General features: G+C 39.5%; 2 protein-coding genes across 3 annotated transcripts in view; one reads left to right on the forward strand and one right to left on the reverse strand.

Annotated features, from left to right (window-relative positions):
- Positions 1–276: 276 nt before the first annotated feature.
- On the forward strand, positions 277–1,605 carry LOC137252113 (peptide deformylase, mitochondrial-like). The gene is made up of 2 exons (XM_067787376.1): positions 277–776; positions 854–1,605. Exons 1-2 carry the CDS (start codon positions 366–368, stop codon positions 1,163–1,165), a joined length of 723 nt encoding a protein of 240 aa, XP_067643477.1. The 5' UTR covers positions 277–365; the 3' UTR covers positions 1,166–1,605.
- Positions 1,606–3,203: 1,598 nt separating this feature from the next.
- The window catches only part of pug (pug C-1-tetrahydrofolate synthase, cytoplasmic), a 52,232-nt gene continuing 27,633 nt past the window's right edge, over positions 3,204–27,802 (reverse strand). For both annotated transcript variants that reach the window (XM_067787309.1, XM_067787317.1), the window contains exons 6-10: positions 17,418–17,643; positions 17,174–17,347; positions 14,005–15,156; positions 3,653–3,938; positions 3,204–3,583 (exon numbers count right to left, since the gene is read on the reverse strand). In XM_067787309.1, the coding sequence (XP_067643410.1) occupies positions 3,341–3,583; positions 3,653–3,938; positions 14,005–15,156; positions 17,174–17,347; positions 17,418–17,643 (2,081 nt within the window). In that variant the 3' untranslated portion in view covers positions 3,204–3,340. The remainder of the gene's footprint in view (positions 3,584–3,652; positions 3,939–14,004; positions 15,157–17,173; positions 17,348–17,417; positions 17,644–27,802) is intronic.

Here is a 27,802-nt window from a genome sequence, read left to right on the forward strand (position 1 = left end):
TTTATAAATTTGATAAAATTTCAGACAAGATGCTCTTAACAGTTGCGTTCCAATGAAGCGTAATACAGATACGGATAGCAATTTAACATGCAAATGCAACGTTAAATTGATGCATATTGATCACGCTGAACAGGAGGAATGTGTCGCACCACAATACTTTCCTGAAAAGTTGGATTTAGGAATTTCTGCAAAGACCAAAGATGAACGTACCTTTAGCAAGTCAGCTGATGTTGCGCCCGGCATAGCGATTTCAAACGGAAATTTTTAAGCTATCGATAATTTTACAGTGCAATCGCCGGTTGTGCAGTTTATTTTGTTATTGCTTATTTGATTTTATTTATTGGTACATATTTATTTAACATAAAATGATACGATTTCAACGATTGCAAACAATTGGTCGACAAATAGTTCGCGAAGAAGAGCGTTTTGTTTCCACAAGTAGTTGCAGAAACAAATCATTTCGCAAAATGTATCAAGAATTCTGGACACCACAGCCAATAACCAAACCTCCCTACGGGCATTTTACACAAGTAGGTGATCCAGTGTTACGGCGTAAAGCAGCCGAAGTTCCTGAAGACCAAATTCACAGTAAAGAAGTTAATTATATAATTGAACAAATGCTCTATGTACTGAAGAAGTTCGATTGCGTTGGTGTAGCTGCACCACAAATTGGAATATCGCTGCGCATAATTGTAATGGAATTCCGTGAAGAACTGAAAGATAAATTTAGCAAAGTTGTTTGCGAGGCAAGGAAAATGTCTACGCTGCCATTAACAGTAAGAATGTCTATAAATCAATGGACGACTAAGCATGTAATGTATGTATGTATGTATCTACAAACTTAAATTCACAGGTTTTAATAAATCCAACTATGACCGTTACCAACTATGAAAAACATAAACATCCTGAGGGTTGTATGTGTGTTCGAGGTTATTCAGCTGAGGTTGAACGTTATAATTCTGTCTTAATAAGTGGAAAAGATCAAAGTGGTTCAGACAAAAAATTTAAATTAAGTGGATGGAATGCAAGAATAGCGCAACATGAAATGGACCATTTAGATGGAAAGCTCTATATTGATCGCATGGATCCTTCAACATTTACGTGCACAATTTGGGAAACTGTTAATGCTAAATCTGGGCGTGTTGAAATACCTTTTTATAAATGAGTATGTAGAAGTAAGATGATTACATAATAGCGTATAAGCTCAGAGGTTTATGTTAATAAGAGCTACCAAAACATTACTTTTATCGAAAACAAAAATAAATAAATAACAGGAAGTCATGCTAATGTTGACCGTGGTGGATTTTGAAAGGCTCCTCTGCACATTTTTGAAAGAGTTAATTTCTTATATAGATATTGTGCCTGTAGAAAAGAGGATACATTAATTAACTCGATCTTGCAATAACTATCATTAAAACCTCATAAGCCATGACTTTTTGGTTCTCCTTAAAAGTAACGTGCTGGTAGCTCTTACTAACACAAAGGTATTACATAAAGTATACTAAGAACCATCATATGCTTAAAACTGTATAAGATACTGATCAGTTTTGAGCAGTTCTTTGAGCTTAAGCGATAAAATAAATCGCAGAAAAGTACCAGCTACAATTTTTTTAATTTTTATTTTTAAAAAATGACTTGAATACACGTTCGCGGTCCAAAAATTTGGTTAAAAACCCGTCATATAACTTATAATGGTATATGTAACTTCCTGGTGTGCAAAGCCTCTCATTTAGCTGAAACCGATCGAAATGACTTAGGTTCTGACTGACCCCTTGAGCGGGTTGCGCTACACAATCCCTTACACATGGAGTCAGTACAGGGCTTGGTTGACAAATCTAAAATCTCACACATCTTCGATCCACATTCTCCTGGAACCAATTACATAAATTATAAATTTAATTATATCAATAAACTTACTGAGGTCCTTTATGGAACATTTTCACAACACCCTTAGATAGGGCAGCACTAAACTGCCTAGAGTTCGGAACCTCGTGTTCACTGAGGCTGGTCCCACGGAGAGTAAAAGGTGGACTAACTCTTTACAACCGTCCTCATTACAGCTTCTCGAGGATATACACGGCACTGATATCTCTGCATCCACTCTGGTCCAGAGTCTCTGGAAAGTTGTTGCTATAAGCGTTCGTTCCAGTTTTCAACTGAATAGAGGGGTAGTCTCACGTGAGAGCAGAGAGTAGAATTAAATCTGTTACTGTACCAAAATCGAAACTGAGCCAGAAACAGTACGTATTCTTCAGAAGTGAGCTTTATTTTTCGAAACCGACTCTGTTTGGATAAGACTGAGGACTTCCCGGGTCTGAGTCCGGAACTAACACCGGAGGCAAAACTAGAACTGCAACCGTAACTGAAACTTTGAGGCAATTCCTGAAAACAAAGGAAATAAGGCTTCCGCAACCCAATTGTCAACTTCACTTACGCCTGTTTAGCAGGCGAGGCTCTCGGGACCCCAAGTTCATAATGGCACTTTGGGGTGGGGCGGCATGACCTAGAAGGTTTTATGTTGTAATATTAATCGTTCCCGAGATGGTCGGGCTAGTACCTTGATAGTGATTTGTTACCGGAACGTACCGGATCTGTATCCGCCAAAGGATCATCAACATCGATAACACTCCCCTAAACCGGTATAGCGCCAAATCCGGAATTAAATGGGAATCGAATTCTAGATTGAATTATAGGACCAATATGAAAACCGGGACCAAAACTGAAATCATGACCAAAACCGAAACAACATACGGAACTGAAACAAAACCAGATCGAAATTAAAACCAAAACTGATACTGCAAATAATACCAAAATCCAAACCGGAATCGTCCTCGTGTTCTTGAAATTAAAGTGTAAATGAAAATGGATGCACAGTCAGACATGAATTACAAATCTTTATCGGAAGCTTTATAACGAACTTAAATTGTGAATTAAAACTTCTATCAGATGTCAAATCTAGCTCGAAAAGGTAAAGCATCAGACTATGCTAAGTACCAGGCTATGCTATGGTCTATTAGTTATTGTGATTATCATTCGGTATAGTATAGAAAATACTGTTGTAGTCGCACTTCAAACTCTGGGCGAGCTCTTGTTTATTCAAAAAACATAACTTTTCTAACCTTCCTTTTATATGTTTTCACATCAAACTCCAGCGGTATTGGAACACGCGCGTTGTTTTTTTTTTTTAAATCACTAATACGTAATACGTTATTAAAACCATTTATTGGAAATGCGGATCGGCTTAAAAAAATTACGTATACACAATTACACATGCACATATAAGTGCATATTTCATATTTTTCTATATAAATGTTCTTAATTAATTCTATAATTTCGTTTCTTAAAATAGACCCTCAATTTCACCAGTTTCAGTATTCAAATCAATATCATATATGGCAGGACGAGTCGAAAGTCCAGGCATTTTGGAAATTTCTCCACACATAGCCACAACAAAACCTGCGCCTGCTGAGACATACAAATCTTGTACAGTTAGAGTGAAACCTTTGGGAGCACCCTTAATAGCAGCATCGCCTGTTAATGAGCCCGATGTTTTAGACATGCATATGGGTAAGTTGTTGAAACCCTTTATATACATAAAAATCAAAAATTAATAAAAATACAATATTGAAAAGTCGAAAGCAACAAGTCTTACAGCAGCATTTAGTTTTTGTAATGAGGCTACAGCTTTTGGTGTCAGTTCTACTTTTCCTGCTCCATACATATTTTTGGCAATCACTGTCATTTTATCCTCTAGCGGCAAATTGTTTTCGTATAAAAATTTAAAACCAGATGGACGTTCACAAGCTTTTATTACCGCATCGGCAAGTTCAGTGGCACCTTCGCCGCCATCACTCCAATGTGTACATAAAACAGCAGCGAAAGCGCCAGCTTTTAAAGCAGCATCCTTGATCAATTTATGTTCGGCATCCGTATCGGAACTAAAAGCAAATAGTTTAAAATTATTTACACTGACAGATATTTACTGGAAAATTGTCTGGAATTACACTTATCTCAATTAGGATGCATATACTATGCCCTAAAGTTAGATTTTCAAGTCAATTTTGCTCCTTTATACTGTCATCCTTGAAATCGTCATCGAGCTGTGAGCTATGGTCCAAGCATAGAGTATCTACACCTTTTCCAGTTTAAGATCAGAAAATTACAATTCAAGTTAAGAATTTCCAATTTAAATTCAGAAATTTACAATTTAGGTTCAGAAATTTACAATTCAAGTTCAGACTTTCCAATTCAAGTTCAGAAAATTACAATTCAAGTTCAGAAAATTACATTTCAAGTTCAGAAAATTACATTTCTAGTTCAGAAAATTACAGTTCGAATTCAGAAATTTATAAGTAGGGTGTTAATTTTCAAAAGTTATTTTAATTAATTAATTTTATACTTATATGTTACTTGCGGAAGTGTTGATGCTTCGTTGACCATGTTGCCAAAATGGTGGCTTGGGTATAGTAGTGTACCCCAAGTTTTCTTCAAGGTGTGTACATCCCGTACCTTGAAATCAAATGGAGGATAATTCTTTCCAACAAGTGCATGATGACGCTACGGCCAAAAAAGTACTTCAGTCGAAACAGCAGTTTGGAAGCAGTGGAAGGGAGAGACCTCCACAGAGTTGCGAAGGTGGAGGAAGACTTGACTTCTCATGGTGCTCCCAATCGCCGTCAGTTACCGCGAAACAGGGAAAGCTGGCATGATTTGTTACGAAAGTGCCAAAATCGCGATTAAGTTCATGATGAAATGCGATGATGGCGGATAAGTTGAGATATTTTGACATATGGCGCCAAGATCTATGCAGACAGTACCTCTACGTTACTTCCGGGGGTGTAGACGCTCCGTTCACTGTTTAAGTGGTCATATCTTCTGCATCACTGCTGTCATACTCAGTGCAGATCAATGGTTGTGACGCTAAGAATATAGCTGGATGGCATTGTAATTGCTTCTTATGAGCGAGACTTTTTTTCTTCGCTATCTCGCAAAATTGATTTAAACGAGTTACGATGTCCAATGCTTCCTTAACACATAGATACCATCTTACATACATTTATTTCCATTGGATGAAAAAAAAAACCCGACAAATTTTCTGAACTTGAATTGTAATTTTCTGAACTTGAATTGTAAATTTCTGAATTTAAATTGGAATTTCTGAACTTGAATTGTAATTTTCTGAACTTGAATTGAAAATTTCGAACTTGAATAGTAAATTTCTGAACTTGAATTGTAAATTTCTGAATTTGAATTGGAAATTCTGAACTTGAATTGTAATTTTCTGAACTTAAACTGGAAAAGGTGTAGTTTGCCGTTAAACCTTTTGCATTATTCCCCTATTTCGCGTCAATATTTTAAGATCGATTTTGTACCAGCTAGCTGTATTGTTCGTCTACTTACAATTCCCTAAATACAGGCGCCACCTATAGAAATTGCTTTTTACTTGGTCATCGGGCACAAACCTACATTTCTATTATCCAGTCCCTAGCTCACTGAGAAATAACTTATAATCCACATGATTTTCGAACTTCACTAGCTCCTCATTACCTCGACACGCGCGCCACCTAGCGCAATTTTTCCGCTTATGTATAGTATTTTCATCGGTTTCTAAAATATATTATATAACTCAAGTACCCTAAATTTAATATCAAGATTATCCAATGTTGCGTTGTCTTTATTGAAACGTTATTAATATTGTCACGGCTATTACCACCCCTATGTTATCCCATCACTAAGGCGATGCTAAGGCCATGCCAAGCAGTATTTACGTTAATAATCAAATCAAGTATACACATATATAAAGCAGCCCAGAGAGATGTCACACACAGATGCATTTACTTATACGGCTATGTGCGCGCGAGAGACTGTAAACTACAAACATTCACATCAATAATTCAATCTTTATGTGTTTACATAAACGAATAAATAATTGCGTCTACACATATGTACGTATACGAGCAGCGGAGCGGCAATGCACAAACACATGCATATATCTTATCTCAGTGGTCACAAGAGAGGGCAATAATTTGTGCACGTAGTTGTGGCTGGCGATTTTGTAGCCGAAACAACTAGTAACTTCTGGAAATCGAAGAGCCTAGAAGTATACAGCGTAAACTATAAAAGCAGTGCAGGCGAGTAAGAAGGAATTCAGTTTGATTTGAGTTGTCAAGCAGTTGCGATTAAGACGATATCTAGCAATAGCAGTATTATTTTGAATAGTAGAGTTTCATTGAGCTATCAATCAGTGTGGTTATTAAGCAAGCTATTCGTTGTACAGTTTGAGTGTTATTGTGAAGTACTTTAATAAAGGCCATTTTGCATTATTACAAATTGGAGTTATTAATTCAACAGTTTAGTGATTCGAACTTAGCAGAGGATTGCAAATAAGAGGATTTGCAAGTAAATTCGTTACAATTGGTGTCAGAAGAGGAATTGTTGAATAAATTCCAGAGGACAACAAGGACATGGCAAAGTTCAGTGAATTGAAGATCCAGCAACTAAAGAAGGAGTTGGAGAGCCGTGGATTGAATACAAGCGGCGTTAAACTTGAACTTCAGGCACGGCTACGAGAGGCAATGGAAGGAGAAGGAATTGATGTGGAAGAGTATGACTTTCATCTTGATGGCGAGGAAATAACAAAAATCGAAGAAACACCGCAGACAATGGCGAACACAGACTTGAACATGATTTTGGCTGCAATATCTGCTCAAACATCGACAGTGGCATCTCAACTAGAAGAACAGAAAACGTATATGTAAGCGTATATCCGAAATGTCGTCGCAAATGTCATCTCAGCTGGAATCGCAGGAGAACCGTATAACAGCGAAGATTGAAGCACAAGAGGCACGGATATCCGAAATGTCGGCTCAAATTTCAGCACAGATATCATCGCAGATCTCTGCTCAACTGGAAGAGCAAGAAGGACGTATTTCCTCGAAGTTGGAGGCGCAAGATACAAAAATTTTACAGTTTGAAGAAAAAATCGAGGCCGAGGTGGATGCTTTGAGAGGACGTATCGAGCAGTTGCAACTGAATCGCCCAGCAGTTTCAACTAGTAATTCAAAGGTAAAAACACCATCCTTTGACGGTTCTGTTCCTTTCCAGGTCTTTAAGCTACAGTTTGAGAAGACCGCAGCAGTGAACAACTGGAATGTGGAAGATAAAGTTGCCGCACTCTTCGTAGCATTGAAAGGACCAGCTGCCGAAATCTTACAGACTATTCCAGAGTACGAACGGAACAGTTATGACGCACTGATGGCTGCTGTAGAACGGCGATACGGAAGCGAACACAGGAAACAGATATTTCAAATAGAATTGCAAAACCGCTACCAAAAAGCTAACGAGACTTTGCAGGAGTTTGCTTCGGACATTGAAAGATTGGCTCATCTTGCAAATGCGGATGCACCCGTGGAATACACGGAAAGAGTGAAGATTCAGAGCTTTATAAATGGCATAAGGGACGTCGAAACGAAGCGAGCCACATACGCGAACCCAAAGCAAACATTTTCTGAAACGGTATCCCATGCATTGACTCAGGAAACGGCGTCATTATTGAGTAAACCAGCATACAAAGCTCATCGTGTGGAAGTAGAAAGGCCAGAGTGGGTAGATACAATTTTGGAAGCTCTGAAGGGATCACAACAGAAAAATGCCGGAGTTATGAAATGTTTCAAGTGCGGTAACCCAGGTCACATTGCACGTCACTGTAGTAGCAATTCCAATAGTTCCAACAATGTGGGTGGCCGTAAACGCAGAGCTGAAGGAGACGAGCAAATCTCCAAATCCACTCAATCGTTAAACTAAAGCGAGTCAGCCGCAAGGGGCGACAGCTGGCTCCCTCAATTGAATGCCCCATAATCTCTATCTCGCAAATTGGAAGAAGGTCAAGCAATCTTACTGTCGGAGGACATGTGGATGGAAAGGAACGTTTACTGACTGTAGATACGGGTGCATCCCATTCCATCATTCGATCAGATTTAGTCAACAAGAAGATAAGACCATTGCTTGGAGCAAGATTACGTACAGCCACGGGAGAGGACACCCAGGTAATTGGAGAAGTAGAATGTGAAATAGCAATTGGGAACGTCTCGGTACTTCACAATTTTATAGTGGCAGGTATTGTTAATGAAATCATAATTGGAGTGGACTTCTTAATCAACCAAGGCATCAAGATCGATATGCAAAGCAAGACGATGCGATATAAGAACATGGATGTGCCACTTAATTTCGGCTACGAGAGATTCTACAGCAGTAAACGAGTGCTGGTGGAAGAGAGTCAGCGAATACCACCAAAATCCGAAGCAGTCATCTGGGCAAAGGTTGATGGAGATTGTGGGACAAACAAATTGTGGGTTGTCGAAGCAGCAAACAAATCAGCACTAAACATACTTGTAGGAAAAACCCTGGCTATGACAAAACAAGATGGACGTATTCCGGTAAGAGTACTCAATGAGTTCAAGTCACCACTCAAACTGACTAAAGGAGCTATTTTGGGAAGATGCCAAGAGGCTGAAGTAGTTATTAACTGTGAACAGCTCCAGGAACACGTTTCAGCTAGTAATACTGATCTTTCAAATGACATCACGGCATGGACACAGGGGCTAGAGGAAGCATATCAGAGTAAGGCAAAACAACTGCTCCTAAAGTACGCGAACATATTTGACCAGGATGATTCTAAACCAGGCCGCACCAACGTTGTGAAGCATCAAATTGACACTGGAGATGCGAGGCCGATCCGTCAAGCTCCACGTAGTGTTCCACTGGCGAAGCGGGAAGTTGTGAGTCAAATCATTCAAGAAATGAGCGACAGCGGCGTCATCGAACCATCAGCTAGTCCATGGAGCTCACCGGTAGTACTTGTAAAAAAGAAGGATGGAAAAATGAGGTTTTGCGTGGACTACCGGAAGTTGAATGACGTAACGAAAAAGGATAGCTACCCATTGCCAAGAATTGACGACACTCTGGACTCGCTATCTGGTACGAAATGGTTTTCCACGCTGGACTTGAAAAGCGGCTACTGGCAAATGGAGGTGAAGGAGGAAGATAAAGAGAAAATAGCCTTCAGTGTCGGTGATGGTCTTTGGCAATTTACAGTGATGCCTTTTGGACTTTGTAATGCACCAGCTACTTTTGAGAGACTCATGGACCAGGTACTGAAAGGACTACATTGGAAAACATGCTTGGTGTACCTGGACGACATCATCGTATTGGGCAAGAACTTTGATGAACATCTTAAGAACTTAGAGGAAGTTTTCCAGAGAATAGCTGGCGCTGGTCTGAAGTTAAGTCCCAAAAAGTGTGCGCTGTTTAAAAAGGAAGTCAATTATTTAGGTCACAAGGTAACGACAGAGGGCATCTGCACTGCGAACGAAAAAATAGAGGCTGTACAGGATTGGCCAAGACCACAGAACCTACATGAATTGAGAAGTTTTCTTGGGCTGTGCACATATTACCGCCGATTTGTACCAAATTTTTCCAGCGTAGCCCATAGCCTCCATGAGCTTACAAGAAAAAACAAAGCTTTTGAATGGAAGAAGGAGCAAGAAGTGGCTTTCCAAACATTGAAGGAGCGTTTGTGCACTGCCCCAATGTTAGCATATCCGATTCCAGGAGCAACATTTATTCTAGATACAGATGCAAGTGGATATGCTATAGGAGGCGTTTTATCGCAACTGGTCGATGGACAGGAGAAGGTAGTTGCATATTACAGCCGTTCGATTGGAAAACCAGAGAGGAACTACTGTGTTACGCGGAGAGAGCTGTTGGCATTGGTAGACTGCATTAAACATTTTCACAAATACCTCTACGGCCAGCGATTCCGTGTCAGGACAGATCACGCAGCGTTGAAATGGCTTCTGCAGTTCCGTAATCCGGAAGGACAATTGGCACGGTGGATCGAGCGACTACAAAGCTACGACTTTTCCATTGAGCATCGAAAAGGTAGTACCCATGGAAATGCTGATGCAATGTCACGAAGACCATGTAGTTTGGAATGCAAGCACTGTTCAAAAGCCGAGGCTAAAGAAGACATTATAGATGTCCGGCTAATGAATATAACATGTACAGATGAATGGGACAAGGAACAGCTAAGAAAGTGCCAGCTAGAAGATGCAGATCTGTCACGTGTTATGCAAGGGCTCGAACGAAATGAAAGACCAAACAGAGAAGAGATGTCAGCAGAGAGTCCCATTGCGAAGTCATATTGGGCACAGTGGAACAGTTTAGAATTGATATCCGGTTGCCTTCATCGAGTATGGGAGAGTGAGGATGGTAAATACAAGAATAAACTGATAGTTGTTCCCAGAAAGAGGATTCCTGACGTGCTCAGCGAGCTGCATAATGGTCCAAGCGGAGGTCATCTTGGAATCACGAAGACGCTCGAGAAGGTTAAACAGAGATTCTATTGGGTTGGTTGCCGTCAGTCGGTCACTGAGAGGATTGCGAACTGCGAGGTTTGCAGCAGAGCGAAAGGGCCCAGAACACGAAGTCATGGCCAGATGAAGCAATATAACTCAGGTGCGCCATTTGAAAGGATCGCCATGGATGTCGCAGGTCCATTTCCTACTAGTAACCGCGGAAACAAATACGTACTGGTGGTTATGGATTATTTCAGTAAATGGCCAGAGGTATACCCAATCCCAAACCAAGAAGCAGAAACAGTAGCAGAAGTGGTTAAAAACGAATGGGTTGCAAGGTATGGTGTACCAATGGAGTTACATTCTGACCAAGGCAGGAATTTCGAATCAGCTGTGTTCCAGGAAATGTGTAAGTCATTGGGCATTCGAAAAACACGGACAACTGCATTGCATCCTCAATCCGATGGTATGGTAGAACGATTCAATAGAACATTGGAGGAGCACTTAAGGAAAGTAGTAGACAAGTACCATAAAGAATGGAATACCCGCATACCATTATTCTTGATGGCTTACCGATCAGCAGTGCATGAGACAACGGGCCAAACCCCTGCAAAAGTAATTTTTGGCAATGACCTTAGACTGCCAGCTGATTTGAAGTTTGGGATAGATGCCAATGCGGAGAGAAATGTCAGGAAATCCACTAGTGATTTGGAAGAAGAGCTAAGAAAAATACATGATCTGATAAGGCAACGAACAAAGATTATGAGTGACAAGATGAAAGCCAGATACGATAAAGCAATTAATTCAGAAGGTTTTCAGGAAGGAGATTTGGTGCTGTTATACAACCCACAACGTAAAAAAGGTTTGTCCCCGAAATTGCAGTGTAATTGGGAAGGCCCATACAAAGTTGTAAAACGGATCAACGATGTAGTGTACCGCATACAAACCATCGGTAAACCACGAACCAAAATGAAAGTGGTCCATTTGGAAAGGCTGGCAACGTTTAGATCGAGAGATTTGTCTGATCGGGACGATCAGACTTAGGTGGAGGGCAGTGTCACGGCTATTACCACCCATAAGTTATCCCATCACTAAGGCGATGCTAAGGCCATGCCAAGCAGTATTTACGTTAATAATCAAATCAAGTATACACATATATAAAGCAGCCCAGAGAGATGTCACACACAGATGCATTTACTTATACGGCTATGTGCGCGCGAGAGACTGTAAACTACAAACATTCACATCAATAATTCAATCTTTATGTGTTTACATAAACGAATAAATAATTGCGTCTACACATATGTACGTATACGAGCAGCGGAGCGGCAATGCACAAACACATGCATATATCTTATCTCAGTGGTCACAAGAGAGGGCAATAATTTGTGCACGTAGTTGTGGCTGGCGATTTTGTAGCCGAAACAACTAGTAACTTCTGGAAATCGAAGAGCCTAGAAGTATGCAGCGTAAACTATAAAAGCAGTGCAGGCGAGTAAGAAGGAATTCAGTTTGATTTGAGTTGTCAAGCAGTTGCGATTAAGACGATATCTAGCAATAGCAGTATTATTTTGAATAGTAGAGTTTCATTGAGCTATCAATCAGTGTGGTTATTAAGCAAGCTATTCGTTGCACAGTTTGAGTGTTATTGTGAAGTACTTTAATAAAGGCCATTTTGCATTATTACAAATTGGAGTTATTAATTCAACAGTTTAGTGATTCGAACTTAGCAGAGGATTGCAAATAAGAGGATTTGCAAGTAAATTCGTTACAATATGTATCTCGATTAGCGTGCCACCTAACGAAGTTTTTTTTCCTATATATTGCGTTGTCGCAGAGGGCTAAGCTGTGTTTCATTCTTTAAGTCTCTGTCTAACAGGGAAGGTATCCAACTTTTGATCGCAGTATGACTCAATTTTGCATTGTCAATTTCGGAATTATGTAAATATCCCCATCCGTACGCCATCTAGTGGTGTTTTTGCACTACACATTGCCATATGGAACTGGTCTAGTTATCAAATTTCAAGTTTCTCACCGCTAAGCTACTTAAAAATGTGATACTCCACAATCTCGCTCGAATTTCTAAATATATCGATCCGTGCGCCAACTAGCGGCATTAAGGATGGAAACAATTCGAATCTTACAAATAACATTACCCGACGAATAATTTTCTACTACATTTAACGCTCCAGTTCAGAAAAATATATCGAAGCGTTTTCAAAATAATTTGAAAATAGTCCCGAAATAAAACCCATAATTATCGTAAAACCAATCCCGATACGATCTTAAATATTGTATACGATAGCGGGTTAGGGGGCTTAGAATATACCCGCGGTAGGTATGCCTGTCGTAAGAGGCCACTAAAATAGCAAACTGATTCAAGGGGTTGCCAGCGCTATATATAGCTCCTCTAACCCAATTGTCAACCTCAAATATCCGTGCCCAATTCTGTTTCGTTAACAGCCGAGGCTCTGGGGACCCCAAGTTCTTCATCGAACTAGGGGGTGGGGAGGGCGGGATGGCCTTGAAGGTTTAATGTGGTCATATAAATCGTTCCCGAGATGGCCGGGCTAGTACCTTAATGGTGCTTTGTGGAACGTACCGGATTTATATCCGGCAAAGGACCATCAACATCGATAACACTCCCCAAAGCCTTCGGGGAGTGTCTTTATCGTTAATACAGCAACAGCATCTCGAGGCAGACAAGAAAAAAAACACCGGAATGATATACGAAAACAATCACAAATGGTCCTTAAATTATTTCAAAAACAACCCCAAATTATTTTTGATCTCGAAAGAGTTCCGAAAAAAGTACCGAAATTATACAAAATTAGTCCTTAAATGATCCTAAAACATCTGTTCTTGTTGTTGTATTAACGATAAAGACACTCCCCGAAGGTTTTGTGGAGTGTTATCGATGTTGATGGTCGTTACAAAGCACCATTAAGGTACTAGCCCTGCTTGCAATGTGTCCCCACATGACACCAACCATCTCTTCAACTGTATTGTGTATTATGGTCCACCCCTGTTGAAACAGCAAGTTGATGACAATTTGTGATCGGTCACACCTATTGGATGGGGCGAAGCACTGCTACAACAACAACAACAAGGTATTAGCCCGACCATCTCTGAAACGATCCTAAAACATCTCGAACATAATTGCGCAATGGTCCCTAAACAATTTCAAAAATTTACGAAATAGCCCCGAAACGATCCACGTAAACGTGAACAACTAAAAAGTGATCCTAAAACAGTCCCGATCGAACCACGAAAACAATCCCTAAATGGTCTGAAATTATCTCGAAAAATAACCCAAAATTTGTCTGAACTATGTATAGTCTGAACTATTCCCTAAAATTATTCATTGAAACATTCTCGAAATGATATCAAGGAGGAAAAGAGAAACCTTGTGTTTTGTCTTTATTTTATCGGCCTAAAAGCTCCAAATAATTACGATCTCACACTATGTCAACAATCCGAAAAAGAACCTGAAATTATCTTGAAAAAATCTGCAAAGCATACGGAAATAGTTCCCAATAGTTCTCCAAAAAGTTTCGAAGACAATTCACTGTAAACACAACAACTATTCCATAAAGGCCCCGGTAACAATCACGAAAGTCTTAAATGGTGCCAGAAAAAAATAACTTACGTATGGCGATTAATAGCGACGATAACCGGAAAACCGAACGTTTGACCATTGGATATGTGCTGTAGAAGATTTGGTAAACCTTTTTCTAGCAGCTCCAAATTCTCCTCCGTATATTGTTTGTTGAGTGGCGCACCTGGTGTAACAGCAGCACCACCGCCATGCATTTTCAGCGCACGTACAGTCGCTACTAATACCATAGCATTAGGTGTGAGACCAGATGAACGACATTTTACATTACAGAATTTTTCCATGCCAATATCGGAACCAAACCCAGCTTCGGTGCATACAAAACCTTTTGCACCTACCAATTTCAAACCGATTTTATCAGCAACAATCGAAGAACAGCCATGAGCGATATTTGCAAATGGTCCGGTATGCACCAGAACAGGTGTACCTTCCAAAGTTTGCATGAGCGTCGGCTCCAAAGCATCTTTCAGCAGTACAGCCAAAGCGCCAGTAACAGCCAAATCATCGGCAGTCACTGGTTTACCGTTGCGATCGAAAGCTACAACCATATTCGCTAAACGTTGTTTCATATCCTCCATATCTTTAGCTAATGCCAACACAGCCATTATTTCGCTAGCCACTGATATGGCAAATGAAGTTTTACGTGTAAAATTCTTTTCAGTTGGCGATTGTCCAATTGTTACTTCACGTAAATAGCGATCATTAATATCAACAACACGTTCCCACATTATTGTATCGGGATCAATATTTAAACGCGCAAAGCTACTTTGCTCTTCGGGAGTCAGCGTATCGGGATCAGTTTTGTTAATACCCAAACGTTGTAAACGACGCAATTGTATTTTGGAAAATTTACGTTGTCCCTTAATACGTGGCACGAGACGATCATAGAGCGCTTGATCCTTTTGTGTATTTTCATGGAAAATACGTGTATCGAGTTGTGCGGCTAGCAAATTGTTGGCAGCTGAAACTGCATGAATATCACCAGTTAAATGCAAATTGAATTCATCCATTGGTATAACTTGAGCATAACCACCACCAGCAGCTCCACCTTTGATGCCAAATGTTGGTCCCTGTGATGGTTGGCGTAAGCAAGCAATCGAATTTCGTCCTTTATGTGCACAAAGTGCTTGAACTAGACCAATTAGGGTGGTACTTTTACCTTCCCCCAAAGGTGTCGGTGTGATGCTGCAAAAAAAGGGCAAGAAATTAAAGATCTAAAATAGTAGTAAAATAATAGTAAATAAATGGACTCCAAAACTAACCACAAGCGGTCTAGGGACCGCCATATACCAAAGAATTTTATTTATGTCCTGATTTGCCTGAAATTTGGTACATAGGTAGAATAATTTTCTTCTGAGCAGGGGCCCTATGGCCCTATTGACGAATATAATTGAAGAATTGATACTTATTTTTCCGAACAGTGAGAGAGAGAGAAAAAAGAAAGAGTTATGAGTTATAATAACAGAGGGAAAGAAATGGAGACAGACAAGAAATGGGGAAAAAGGAGAGAAGAATTGGGGGAAGAGAAGAAGACAGGAGTTCCCCAGCGGGTTTGGGGATCAGAATATACCCGCGGTAGGTATGCCTGTCGTAAGAGGCGACTAAAATACCAGATTCAAGGGGTTATGTAGCGCAACCCTTTCAGGTTGCAAGCGCAATATATAGCTTCTCCAAACCCAAATGTCAACCTCACCTATCTGTGACGAATCCTGTTTCATTAACAGCCGAGGCTTTGGAGACCCCAAACTCCTCATGGATCTAGGGGGTGGGAGGGCGGCATGGCCAAGAAGTTCGCATGTGGTCATAACAAATCGTTCCCGAGATGGTCGGGCTTGGTACCGGAACGTACCGGATTTGCATCCGGCAAAGGACAACGACAACAACAACAGCATCGATAACACCCCCAAGGCCTTCGGGGAGTGTCCTTATCGCTACAACAACAACAACAGGGAGGAGAGGAGAGGTAGAGCGAGTTATGCCACTTTATGTAAAGTAAAGGTGAAAGTGAACAGAGGAGAAGTGGTGCAAAAAGGAGAGAGGAAGAAAGAAAGTGAGTTATGAACTTTTAAACTTTCTTGAAAATCTCTGGATAAACGAAATATCGAGCAGAAAAACGTACCCTTTCCAGGAAGTTTAAAATATCTTATTTCTAGTGCTACTGAATAGAAAATTTGTAGATAGGTAGCTAGGTTGATGTTTAGAATATCTTTGTTAGAGGAAATGAACCAGGGGCCGATATATTGGAAAAAAAGAAAAATCTTGCTTATGGTTAGTGAGTGAGAATTGTGAGGGAGAAGTAAAAGAAGAGCGCAAGGGTGACTGATAGATCGAGGAAGAGAACACAATAGAAAGAGAGAGATATGGAGATAGGATGAAAAAAGTGGCTTAAGAAAGAGTGATGGAAGGGAAAATGATTGAGTTTGCGTAAGTATCTACCACCGTCGGCATAGACTTACTATGCACCAATGCACACTGGTCAAAACAACGTTCCACCAACGCCCAAGACTCCAAATTGTGATGTGAGTGGATACACAATCACCTTGGTAGGTTTCGAGGCCTATCTAAAAGCTCTTCAAATATATGGGTCATGGCAACCGCTTGCAATGCAACTCAACATTCGAATTTACTCTTTCGCATTTGGATATCGACCACAGCCACCACGATGCTCCCGAAGGGCCTATCCCGGAATGAGCAGAAATGGAGCAAGCGCCACGGGCTTATCTGCTCTCCGTGGCACCAACTTTTAAGTCTTTCGCCTGACTTTGTAGAAGAGGAGAGGAGGACTCAGAAAAATAAAATTGAAGCTCTTTTAAAAAAGACTGGTAAACCTAAATCGAAGTTCGGGTAGCACAACGTTTACTGCGCCCGCTAGGTTACTCCTTTGGAACCCATAGATGTTTAGGAATCAGCTAATTATTCTGGAGCCAGTTACATTTTTGAACCGTTTGCTTTTTGAACAGGATCACTTTTTTGAACCCGTTACATTTCGAATTTTTTTTTGGTGGAATCCGTTAGTGTTTTGCAACCGACTATACAAGAAAGTAACGAAATAATCCGACCAAGTGCCGACCACTATATCGAAGTAGTTCTCAAAACAATCTCGAACTGGTTTTAAAACCAGTTATGCCAACAAATTTGGGATCTTGAACTTGAAAGGGTTTTCTTAAAATATACATTAACGAAACCAATTTATTTAACTTACCCAGCAACAACTACATAAGATCCATTTGCGCGACTCTGCAACCGGTCGATGGTGCTCAAGGATATTTTAGCTTTTTTATCACCATACAATGAGACCTCTTTGCCTATAAGTCCAATTTCTTTGGCCAAGTTAGAAATATGTTTGGGTTTTTGCGAGCGTGCAATAACGATATCTCTGTAAAAAATATAAGTGAATACATAAATATTCATCTACTCAATCCCTTATGCTGGCTCGAGAAACTTACGAAGGCACTGGCCTAACTTTGGTTAATGAGAGTGGCGCTAAATCCCATGTGGTTTGTAATAATTTGTCCGCTGCTGCTAAAGCTGAACGTACAGTATTTTTCATCAACATAGCTACTGTCATTGGTCCAACACCGCCAGGCACTGGGGTTATGTAAGCTGCAACTTCTCTTGCTTCGTCGAAAGCAACATCACCAACTAAACGAGTGCCAGACTTCTTTGTGGGATCTTTGTAAAAAGTTTTGTAAAATTAGCGTTCATTTTAAATTGATATGAATGCATTGAAATATAAGCATAATTAAGCAATTGCAGCTTATAGACATGCTATGCCACTTGTTGGTGGAATTTTATTTCCCATTTTGTTGTGATAACTGATAGAGCAATTCTGCTTGGAAGTTGCTAAAACCAACTAATTTACAAAACAGCTGAAAACCAGTGGCGCGTAAAATAAGTGGGAGTTACAGTCGCTCTTTGAAAATATATTCCAACCTGGCAAACTTTTAAGAGCTGACCATCTCCGCAACAAAATTCCGTCCATGGATGTCCTGCTCGACTAAAATATCGGGGGACGCCTGGCATGGGGCCCTCAGGCGGAGGAAGTATGTCGAAGATACCCGAGTAAGACAAATCGTGGGCATATCCCATCTGTCGACAGATCACAATAGAGATAAATCCCGCATATCGAGAGCTGCAATGCAAACGGGCGGAGACATACACCAAAGAGAGGGCTCGGAGAGTAACTGAGAAGCCAATACGGCTTATTCGGAGTAGCAAAAGAGAGATAACACGGATACTCCATGTTACTCTGGGAAGATGAGGTACATGACTAAATATTCCTAACCGTTACACTGCTTGATCACAGCCATTCCTATGGACAAATGTTGGCAAGAATGTGGATTTTCTGTATAACAACAGCCATTGTTATAGATTCTGTGCTTGGTGAGGTTGAAGGAACCGCTGTGCAAGGTGCAGGTCCTGATGTCGAGTATACCGACACTGGATTAGAAATTTAAAAAAAATTTCCTATAAAATGAAAAAAAGCTGTTCACGATCCGTAGCATGGCGCAACGATACAAGGTGGCAGCATGGAACAGCTGATTATAAACTTTTTTTATTTGATTTGATACATCAACTTCCGACGATTTTGACATTTGTCCATCGAATTTACAAAAACAAAGTACATGGAATTTTATTTGTTTGTAGGTATGTCACCATGCTGCCACCTTGTATCATTCCGCTATGATCCGTAGCTTTCATTTGCTATAGTAACGTTATGAATCGGAAAAAAATCAATCACTGAAAGGCAACATATCGTTCGCTTAATGTGAAAATGTGCTAAGTCAACTTTTACGAATTTTACAGGAGACGAAAAAAATGAATAACTTTTGAAATGACCTTTTTGCAAAACTGTGAATGAGGATACCTTAATTGCAATGCTTTTAAGTATAGAAGCTTTGAAAAAGATAAATAAAAATTATGTACGCAAACCCAGCAGCTATCTTATGACTTAGCACAATTTCCGCACTCATAACAAATTTTTTTTCCTCATTTAGCACTTTTTACTCAATATGTTTTCCCATCACTCCTCACCTTTAATGATTGAAATAATACACTAAAACTATATATTTCACGAAAAATACTATTTATTTGTCAAATTATTTCTAACGATTCTGATCTGGACTCTTTTGCCGGATGGTGCGCATAATAATAATAATTTATATTTAAATTCAAACAAATGCTGTGTTGTGTCTTATTCCAAAAAGACAACTGCCACATACTTTATCTACAAACTAAATACTAAATCTCTTAATCGTTTTTAAGAGAGTAAAGGCTTGAGTGTAATTTTTAAGTCCAAACTCTCTTTTTCAAGTACCATTGACTTGGTGACCGATACCAAGATCGAGTGGGCAGTGAAGACGTTTTCTAAGTTTAAATCGCCGGGCCCAGATGGTATATTCCCGGCCATGCTACAAGTCTCAAGTACGGAGGTCGTGGAATGGCTTAAAATAATATTCGATGGGTGCATATGACTGAATCATGTACCGCACTCTTGGAGAACTGCTCGTGTAGCTTTTCTACCAAAGGCGGGGAAGATCGGTCACGTGTATCCCAAAGACTATAGACCCATTAGCTTAACATCATTTCTGCTCAAAACCTTTGAGAGGCTGATAGATATGTACATAAAGTCCAACGTGGATGAAAAGCTGCTCTCCACAACACAGCATGCGTACACCAAAGTCAAGTCGGTAGACACCGCATTGCATAGGGTGGTAATAAGCATGGAGAAATCCCTGGAATATAAGGGGTATGCTCTAGGAGTCTTCTTGGACATTGCCGGGGCTTTCAATAATGTTGCAAAATGGGCGATTATGGATGGTCTTAATTACATTAAAGTACATCCTGCCTTAATCAGATGGATCGGCTGCATGTTAAATTGCAGAAAGATTACATCACAATGGGGATTGTACGAGGCCACGAAATCAGTGGACAGGGGCACGCCGCAGGGAGGGGTGCTATCACCTCTGCTGTGGACGCTGGTCATCAACCAACTGCTCAGGCAATTCGATGAGGGACCCGTAAAACTTACGGCTTACGCAGATGACGTTGCAATTGTCATAAGTGGAAAGTGCCTTCCAACGATTAGTTATTTGATGGATCGGGCGCTTCGCGATATTCATACCTGGGCATCTAATGTCGGGTTGAAAGTCAATGCAGAGAAGACGGATATGGTCTTGTTTACAAAGAGGTACAAGGTCCCAAATTGGACCAGGCCTAAGTTAGGAGTGGTGACCTTACAGGAGAAGCCTTGCACAAAATATTTAGGAATCATCCTAGACAGTAAGCTGTCATGGAAGCTCAACGTGGAGGAGAGGGTCAAGAAGGCCTCAACGGCACTCTACGCATGTAAAAGAATGCTGGGGTGTACGCGGGGCCTATCGCCCTCTCTTTCTCATTGGGTTTTTACAGCGATTGTAAGCCCTATTCTATACTATGGAGTTCTTGTTTGGTGGAAAGCCACACAAAAAACAACATACCTCAAAAAATTAGAGGGGGTATGCAGACTATCGATGCTTAGCATTACGGGAGCCCTGAAAATAACCCCGACGGCTTCACTGTATGCCATTTTGCACATCCCACCTGTAGACCTGGTAGCAAAGAACAAAGCGTTAACGACCGCAACCAGGCTCGGTGCTTCGGGGCAGCTTGAGCGCCGACCATATGGCCATAGTAGTATAGCGTCATCAATCACAAGACGAGCAGACTACATGATTCCCTATCTGCGCTTCGAGGGAGATCTTAAGGCCACAATAGAGGTGGACGGTTGGCGCAAGGGTGCGCAAATGGCGGACGAGGCGATACATGTGTACACCGATGGTTCCAAAGTAGTGGAAAGAGTAGGGTCTGCGGTATACTGCGCTGATCCGGAAATAAGTAGATCCTACAGGCTGCCGGATTACTGTAGCGTTTTCCAAGCGGAAATATTAGCCGTAACCAAAGCAGTAGAAACCCTGGAAGAGAATAGCTTAAGCTGCAACCGTGTTAACTTTTATACTGACAGTCAAGCAGCAATTAAGGCAATAATCTCGCATAGCACAGCATCTAAATGCGTGTTAGAGTGTAAGCAGTCTCTGGAGAGAATCGGGACAGGGAGAAGCATACATCTATATTGGGTCCCAGGGCATATGGGAATAGATGGGAATGAAAAAGCGGATGAACTAGCTAAAAAGGGCGCATCCCTTGAAGCTTGCTCCGTAGATGTCCCAATTAGATTGGGCTAGATTAAGCGAAGGCGAGAGGTGCACATGATCGACCAAGCGGGAAAGGCGTGGGTTCAAGCGCGGGGCTGTAAAGTGTCGAAGATTATGTGTAGGTCTTACAACCTTAGACTAACACAGTTGCTCCTATCATTAAAAAGAGAGGACTGTAGACTCATGACGGGTATTCTGACTGGACACTGCCTTCTGGCGTCACATGCCTTTAAACTAGGCTTGGTCAGTGATAGCAGATGTAGGAAGTGCGGGTTGGAGGAGGAAACGATCGAGCACGTTCTGTGCTTATGCCCTGCACTTGCCAGGCTAAGACTCCAGCTATTAGGAGTGATAAAGCTGTCAGATCTAGAAGCAGCAAGTGGCTTAAGTCCTAGGAAGCTTCTAGTATTTGCCAAGAGGACGGAGTTATTTTATAACATAGGTCCCGGTTTTTGATAGGGTTTTTCAGTTTGGTCGTTAAAACAAACTTCTGGCAACACTACGGACTCAGTCAGTCTATGTGAGGTCCTCATGGACCGGCCAGTTCAACCTACCTACCATTGACTTCGTTGTTTCAAAATTTGTTGCAATGGTTGGGTTCAGTAGACGTAACACCAGTGACTTTAAGAACCCTATGACGTTGAAGGCACTTTATATATCATTGGTCAGAAGTCGTCTTGAATATTGCTCAATAATATGGTATTCTTTCTATGAATCTAACTCCTATAAAATTGAGAGAGTTCAAAAAATTTTTACAAAATTTGCTTTACGCATGCTTCACTGGCCAGACGGCCTCCCATCATATACAAGCAGGTGCAAATTGCTTGGTCTTCAGGCTTTGCATGACAGAACAACTTGAATCTCACTAATGCTTGCCTATAATGTAATAAACGTTAGCACGAATTGTTCTGATTTATCTAATTTGTTCATTCCATATATTCCAATGCGTGATCTTCGGCATAATAGATTATTTATCTAAATAACTAATAAAACGAATTATGCTATGAATGAACATATAACTAGGACTATACATCTAGCAAATCGATTCAGTAATGTTCTTAATTTTAATAACAGCTTATATAAGTTTAAGCTTGAATTGTTTTCTATTTTTAACTAGACTGTTACAAAGCATCTAGTTATCGATATGTAAGAATTGAAGTAGATTATGCTCAGCGCAAAGCATTTATCAAACACCAAAGGTATGTCTAATTGGGTGAATCCAATTTAAACGGGTTGTGTAGGCAACCCTCTCAAGGGGTTCCCAGCGCAATATATAGCTTCTCCAACCCAATTGTCAACCTCACCTTCCCGTGGTGAATTATGTTTCATTGACAGCCGAGGCTTTGGCAACCCCAAGTTCCTCATGGAACTAGGGGTTGGGGGGGACGAGATGGCCTAGAAGGTTTAATGTGGTCATATAAATCGTTCCCGAGATGGTCGGACTAGTAGCTTAATAGTGCTTTGTTACCGGAACGTACCGGATCTATGTGCGGCAAAGGACCATCAACATCGGCCCAAAGCCTTCGGGGAGTGTCTTTATCGTTAACATAACAACAACAACAACAAAGCATGTACAAAAAGACTTAATGAATTAAATAAGTAAATAAAATGTGCGCGCAAAGAAATGACTAGTAATTCAGATTGATATTATTGACTGGTTGACTTAGCACAATTTTTTTTGAACAGTTGACGACTTAGCACATTTACAAATCATTGAAAACAGCATGTAAAAATTAAAAATTAAAATATTTTTTCTTGTGATCGACGTATTTTGAATTCAGTTTTAAAACTGCATTAATATACAATTTTTCAAAAAAAGTGACTTAGCACATTTTCACATTAAGCTAACGATATATTCACGATATGAATCGCCCTGCATTGATAGCTTAGAAAACCAAGTTGTTAATATAATAAAAATCGAATGACGGTGCACTGTACAAGTAGCACGAAAGATATATACAGTTACTGACAGTAAAATAGAATCATGTCCGCATTTGCGAAATAATTAGCAGCCTTTGCTTACTGCAACTTTTGCTTGTAATTGAATAATTTCACTATTTGTCATTTAGATGTCATAATTGCTATATTTTTTCGCACTTTCGTTATGTAAACAAGGCCGGAGGACTATCATTTCATGGAGATGTTACAAAACGTGACCCTTTCATATCGGCTGGGGCCATTCAAAAGGAAATGAACGTCGGAAAATCTCGAAGAATTGTTGCTCATTGCTATAGAGATGAATCTGTACTGTAGATCTTCACGAAAGGTCCCAATGTTGAGAAAAAGGCAAATACTTAGTTATGTTTAGAAACTCAACTAAATGCATGTTTTGAACTGGTTAAAAATCTTTCTGTAATACGGGAATAACATGCGATTTTATTGTACTGTCAGTAACTGTAACCGCAAACAGTCTGCGGACGACATAACCCAATATGGCGCAACTAGTTTAGTCTACAAACTCAAACTCCATTGCAACAAGAGCAAAATATGGCGAAGAAAACTGCATCAACAAATGTGAAACGAAACTAAAAGTAACCACGAAACCATAAACCACAAGCAGTTAACAGTACACCAGAATAAACTGTCGACAATTAACCTTGTTAGGCCCGATTTTTCACTGCTAGTTTAAACTACAGTTAAAGTTGAGTAGAGTTTAACCCTCCCTGCCAATGGTCGAACCTGAGATGAGCAGCATAATTTTATGTTATTGAACAAAGCGGGCCATACTGAAGCAACAATGACAGACAGTGTAACTAAATAAGGCGCTACATGCACAGAACCTGACTTTATACAAATATCTGCAAATAAGGAGTTTTGCAGCGAATTCACCGCCCTAAACGTAAACGTATAACAACAAATGCAAAAACTGCCGCACAACGCTGAAAACATTGGCTCATAGTCATAGTCAAAGTAAAGGGCTAGCTAATGGTGACTTATCCATAATCAGATAAAACAGCTGATCGAACCAACCTAATGGAAATCAATGTAATCGATTAAAGGGTCTGGCAAAGTTGACATAGTCATAACGCCATAGTCATAACCAGATTTTTACTTATCCATATCAATTGGCATCAGTTATTGGTGCCTTAACCTAAAAATCGTGATATTTTCATAAAAATGAAGAAAACGTAAAAGATTACCACAAAAAATAAGTCTCTTAGTCGAAACATATCCAAAACAGTAAATAAAATCTACAAAAAGTTAAAAAAATCTCCAACTGAAATATTTTTAGGTTATGGATATGGCGAAAAACCAAAAACCAATTGGTTGGCTATGGTATGGTTATGGCTTTAGCGTTTTAACTTTTTGTAGATTTTATTTATTGTTTCGGATACGTTTTGACTAAGAGACTTATTTTTTGGGGTATATGTTTGTAATTTTTTGCGTTTTCTTCATTTTTATGAAATTTTTACGATTTTTAGGTTAAGGCACTAATAACTGATGCCAATTTGATATGGATAAAAGTAACAATATGGTTTGACTATGGCGTTTTAACTATGTCAACTTTAACTTGGTAGTAAAATAGGTTTTATATTTAGTTACAGCTTGTTTGACATTTAGCTCATAGAAAATTAGATATGTTAAAAAGCTGTAACTTAATTTAAAACCTATTTTATTTTGACTATGACCATGCACCATAGTTTTTTTCATTCATTAGGTGGCGAAGTAAGTAAGTAAGTTGGCCATTAACGGTCAGCCGATTTTGACCGTTTAGTAGTAAAAGGCGTTATAATTTACTCCCAATACTATATTATCTTCTCTCTAACGGACCGTACACCAATATGGAGCGAGAACTATACTTTTAAAGACTTAACTGCATTCAATCAACTCCATTTAGCTTCGTCAAAAACTATTTTGGAGTCGATAAAAAAGTAATGCGAGCCGGTTCTCTTAGCGTGGGTCATTAGAATTTCGCGTATCGTGAAAATCTAGTAAATAGTATATTTAGCAGAGCTGAAGTCGCATTGATAAGGTCCAATCCGATTGTGCTTTGGACTTCTGCCTTTCGCACAATACTCCGCATTTAAGCGGGTTGATTCTGCAGTAATTAGAAAGGCTTTTTGGAGCGCATTTTCTTTGGATCGGACAAATCACATATTAATTATGGAGGCATGCACTCATCCCACCATATTATGCATAGCAGTTGATGTATGCTCTTTATCAACAATTCGCCTTTCTCTTTCTTTTATTTCTTTGCCGGGATGTTGGTAATTTCACATAACGCTATGGTGGAACTTAATTCCGTCCAACGTTTATCATCGTACCACTTCTTTTTCTGGGCTTTATAAACCTATGGTGTTCACAAGGGCAGTACGTATGAAAAGGAATGCACTCCAACTGCTCGGCTACATCGTCAGGTAAAATACTGCTCTCAGTGAGCGAGTGTGTACGCATACTTTCTCCGTCTTTTATATCCAATGTATTTAATTAATGTTTTTAATTATTTCTGTAGTACATTTGCCCATTTTTCAAAAACCTTAGCCCTTTTCTCATGTTCACCAGCCAATATCTCAAATACATCTGCCCGTTTCTCGAATACATTTGTCCATTTCTCAAATACATTTATCTTTTTCTAAAATACATTCGCCCTTTTCTCAAATAAATTTGATTTTTTCTCAAATACATATGATAATTTCTCAAATACATTTACCCCTTTCTAAAATACATTTGTCCTTTTCTCAAAAACATCTGCCCGTTTCCCAAATACATTTGCCTTTTTCTGAAATTCATTTGACCATTTCCCAAATACATTTTGCCAATTTATCAAATACATTTGCTAGTTTCTCAAATACAGTTGGAAAGTGTGTAGTTCCAATTCTGTTCTATCGCAGTGCTTTCAACTGATACCTTTAACATTATGATGTCCTACGAAATGGCAATTGTCCCCCTTTGCCAAGCACTTGAACGCATTTTTAACTCTAATATATTTCTCCAATAAAATTCTAACAAGCATGTCTCCTAATCCCTCTCGACTCGATTACTGCGCAAGTATTTTCATAGATATCGCACCTCAACGAAGACGTCTTATTGAAAGGAGCTTTTACGAATCGAGTCTCAAGCTCATTACACAAACCAGATACGAGATAGAGAGGCAAATTTATAGATCTTGCTCCAAGGGAATCGAGTGAAATCTTCGAGGCTTCTTCCCTTTGTGCCACACTCTTGGTGCCACACCGTGCGCAGTGTGCATAAATAATAGGGGGACTCATGTAACCGTATAAATGCCTTATAAAGTGTGTAAACGTATAAATTTATCTAGTTTACGCACGAGCTGTCAAATTTTGTATGAAAAATCATTTACACAATTTGTATAAATTTACGCGCACATTTCGTTGTGTAAACGCGTTAAACTCAAAGGAATGCAACCTTGCAGACATTACAGACGGCATTTTCATCAAAAATCTGCAACATCAGCAAGTAAAGGCGTTTTAGTTTTGATTTTTAACTTAATCTTGGTATTTTTTAATTTGTATAACAATCAAAAAAATTTTTTTGGAAATAATACAGCTGAAAAACAATCAAGTTTATCAAGAGTATTACTAGGTGCGTTCATATAACCGCGTGTGTAAATGGATATAATTTTACACCTTATAAGTTTATATGCTATCATGAGTCCCCCTAATAACTCACCAAGTCATAACGCATCGAAAACGAAAAAAATTCAAAAGTACGATAACTCCTAAACAAATACATTATGAATTCCGTCGAATACGTAAATTAACTTAGTTGGCTAGGTTAATGCGTTATGACATGGCCCTAATAATCATTTATTTTGATTTCTATAGGGTTGATGGGGCTGCAGTTTTAAATGGATTTTGTTAAGTCACAACTAATTAAACATTGACATATGCAAATTAAGGCAAATAACAATATTAGTTAAATTAAATGCATATCACCGGAATTGCTTATCAAAATATGTATATAAATCACATCCCTAGAACTACGTTTTTTTTGTTATTATGACTGACGTGTTTGAAGTGATGTTTATAAATACTAAACATGTAAATATTTTGATACTCTTTTTAAAATCATAATCACCACTTAATTTTTATAAATGCAATCTTAATATGTACGTCAGCGCTGACCGAAGAGGTCAAATCAACAAAACCGAACTGATAAGGAATAACAAAAGTAGAGACCCATGGCAACAATAACTTGAAAACAAAACGAATTATTATCTATTTTTTGTGTTGCATTAGTTACGGAAAATGCAAACATGTAAACGAATTATCTAAGAGATATATCTAAATGTTCATTTTAATCCTCGTAAACAGACTCAAAGCGAACTTGAAAAACAATAGTCATGCTTAAATAAGTACATTAGACTGTTTCAGAAGAAAAAACAAATGATTTGTGTCTTCTTTGAAGTACTCTCTGTTTGGGTTTTGAAGGAATGTTACAAAAATGTACATACTCTTAAAGTAAGTCGCTAACTCATTGTTTACTAAGACCTGCCCCCAAATTCCAACCTTCGATAACGCTAAAACTCAGTATCAAGTGCGCAGAAAAGCATCCAACATTTAGTACCATATAGTCGTAGGGAATAACCACCTAAGTCCAAGATATAAGTATAGGAGTTAAGGGCCAGTTAAACTTCCTTAAACCTAACGCCACAGTCGTAACCATACCTATATCCA

The sequence above is a fragment of the Eurosta solidaginis genome, chromosome 1, assembly GCF_040869045.1.
Source record: "Eurosta solidaginis isolate ZX-2024a chromosome 1, ASM4086904v1, whole genome shotgun sequence".
Classification (NCBI taxonomy): Eukaryota; Metazoa; Arthropoda; class Insecta; order Diptera; family Tephritidae; genus Eurosta; species Eurosta solidaginis.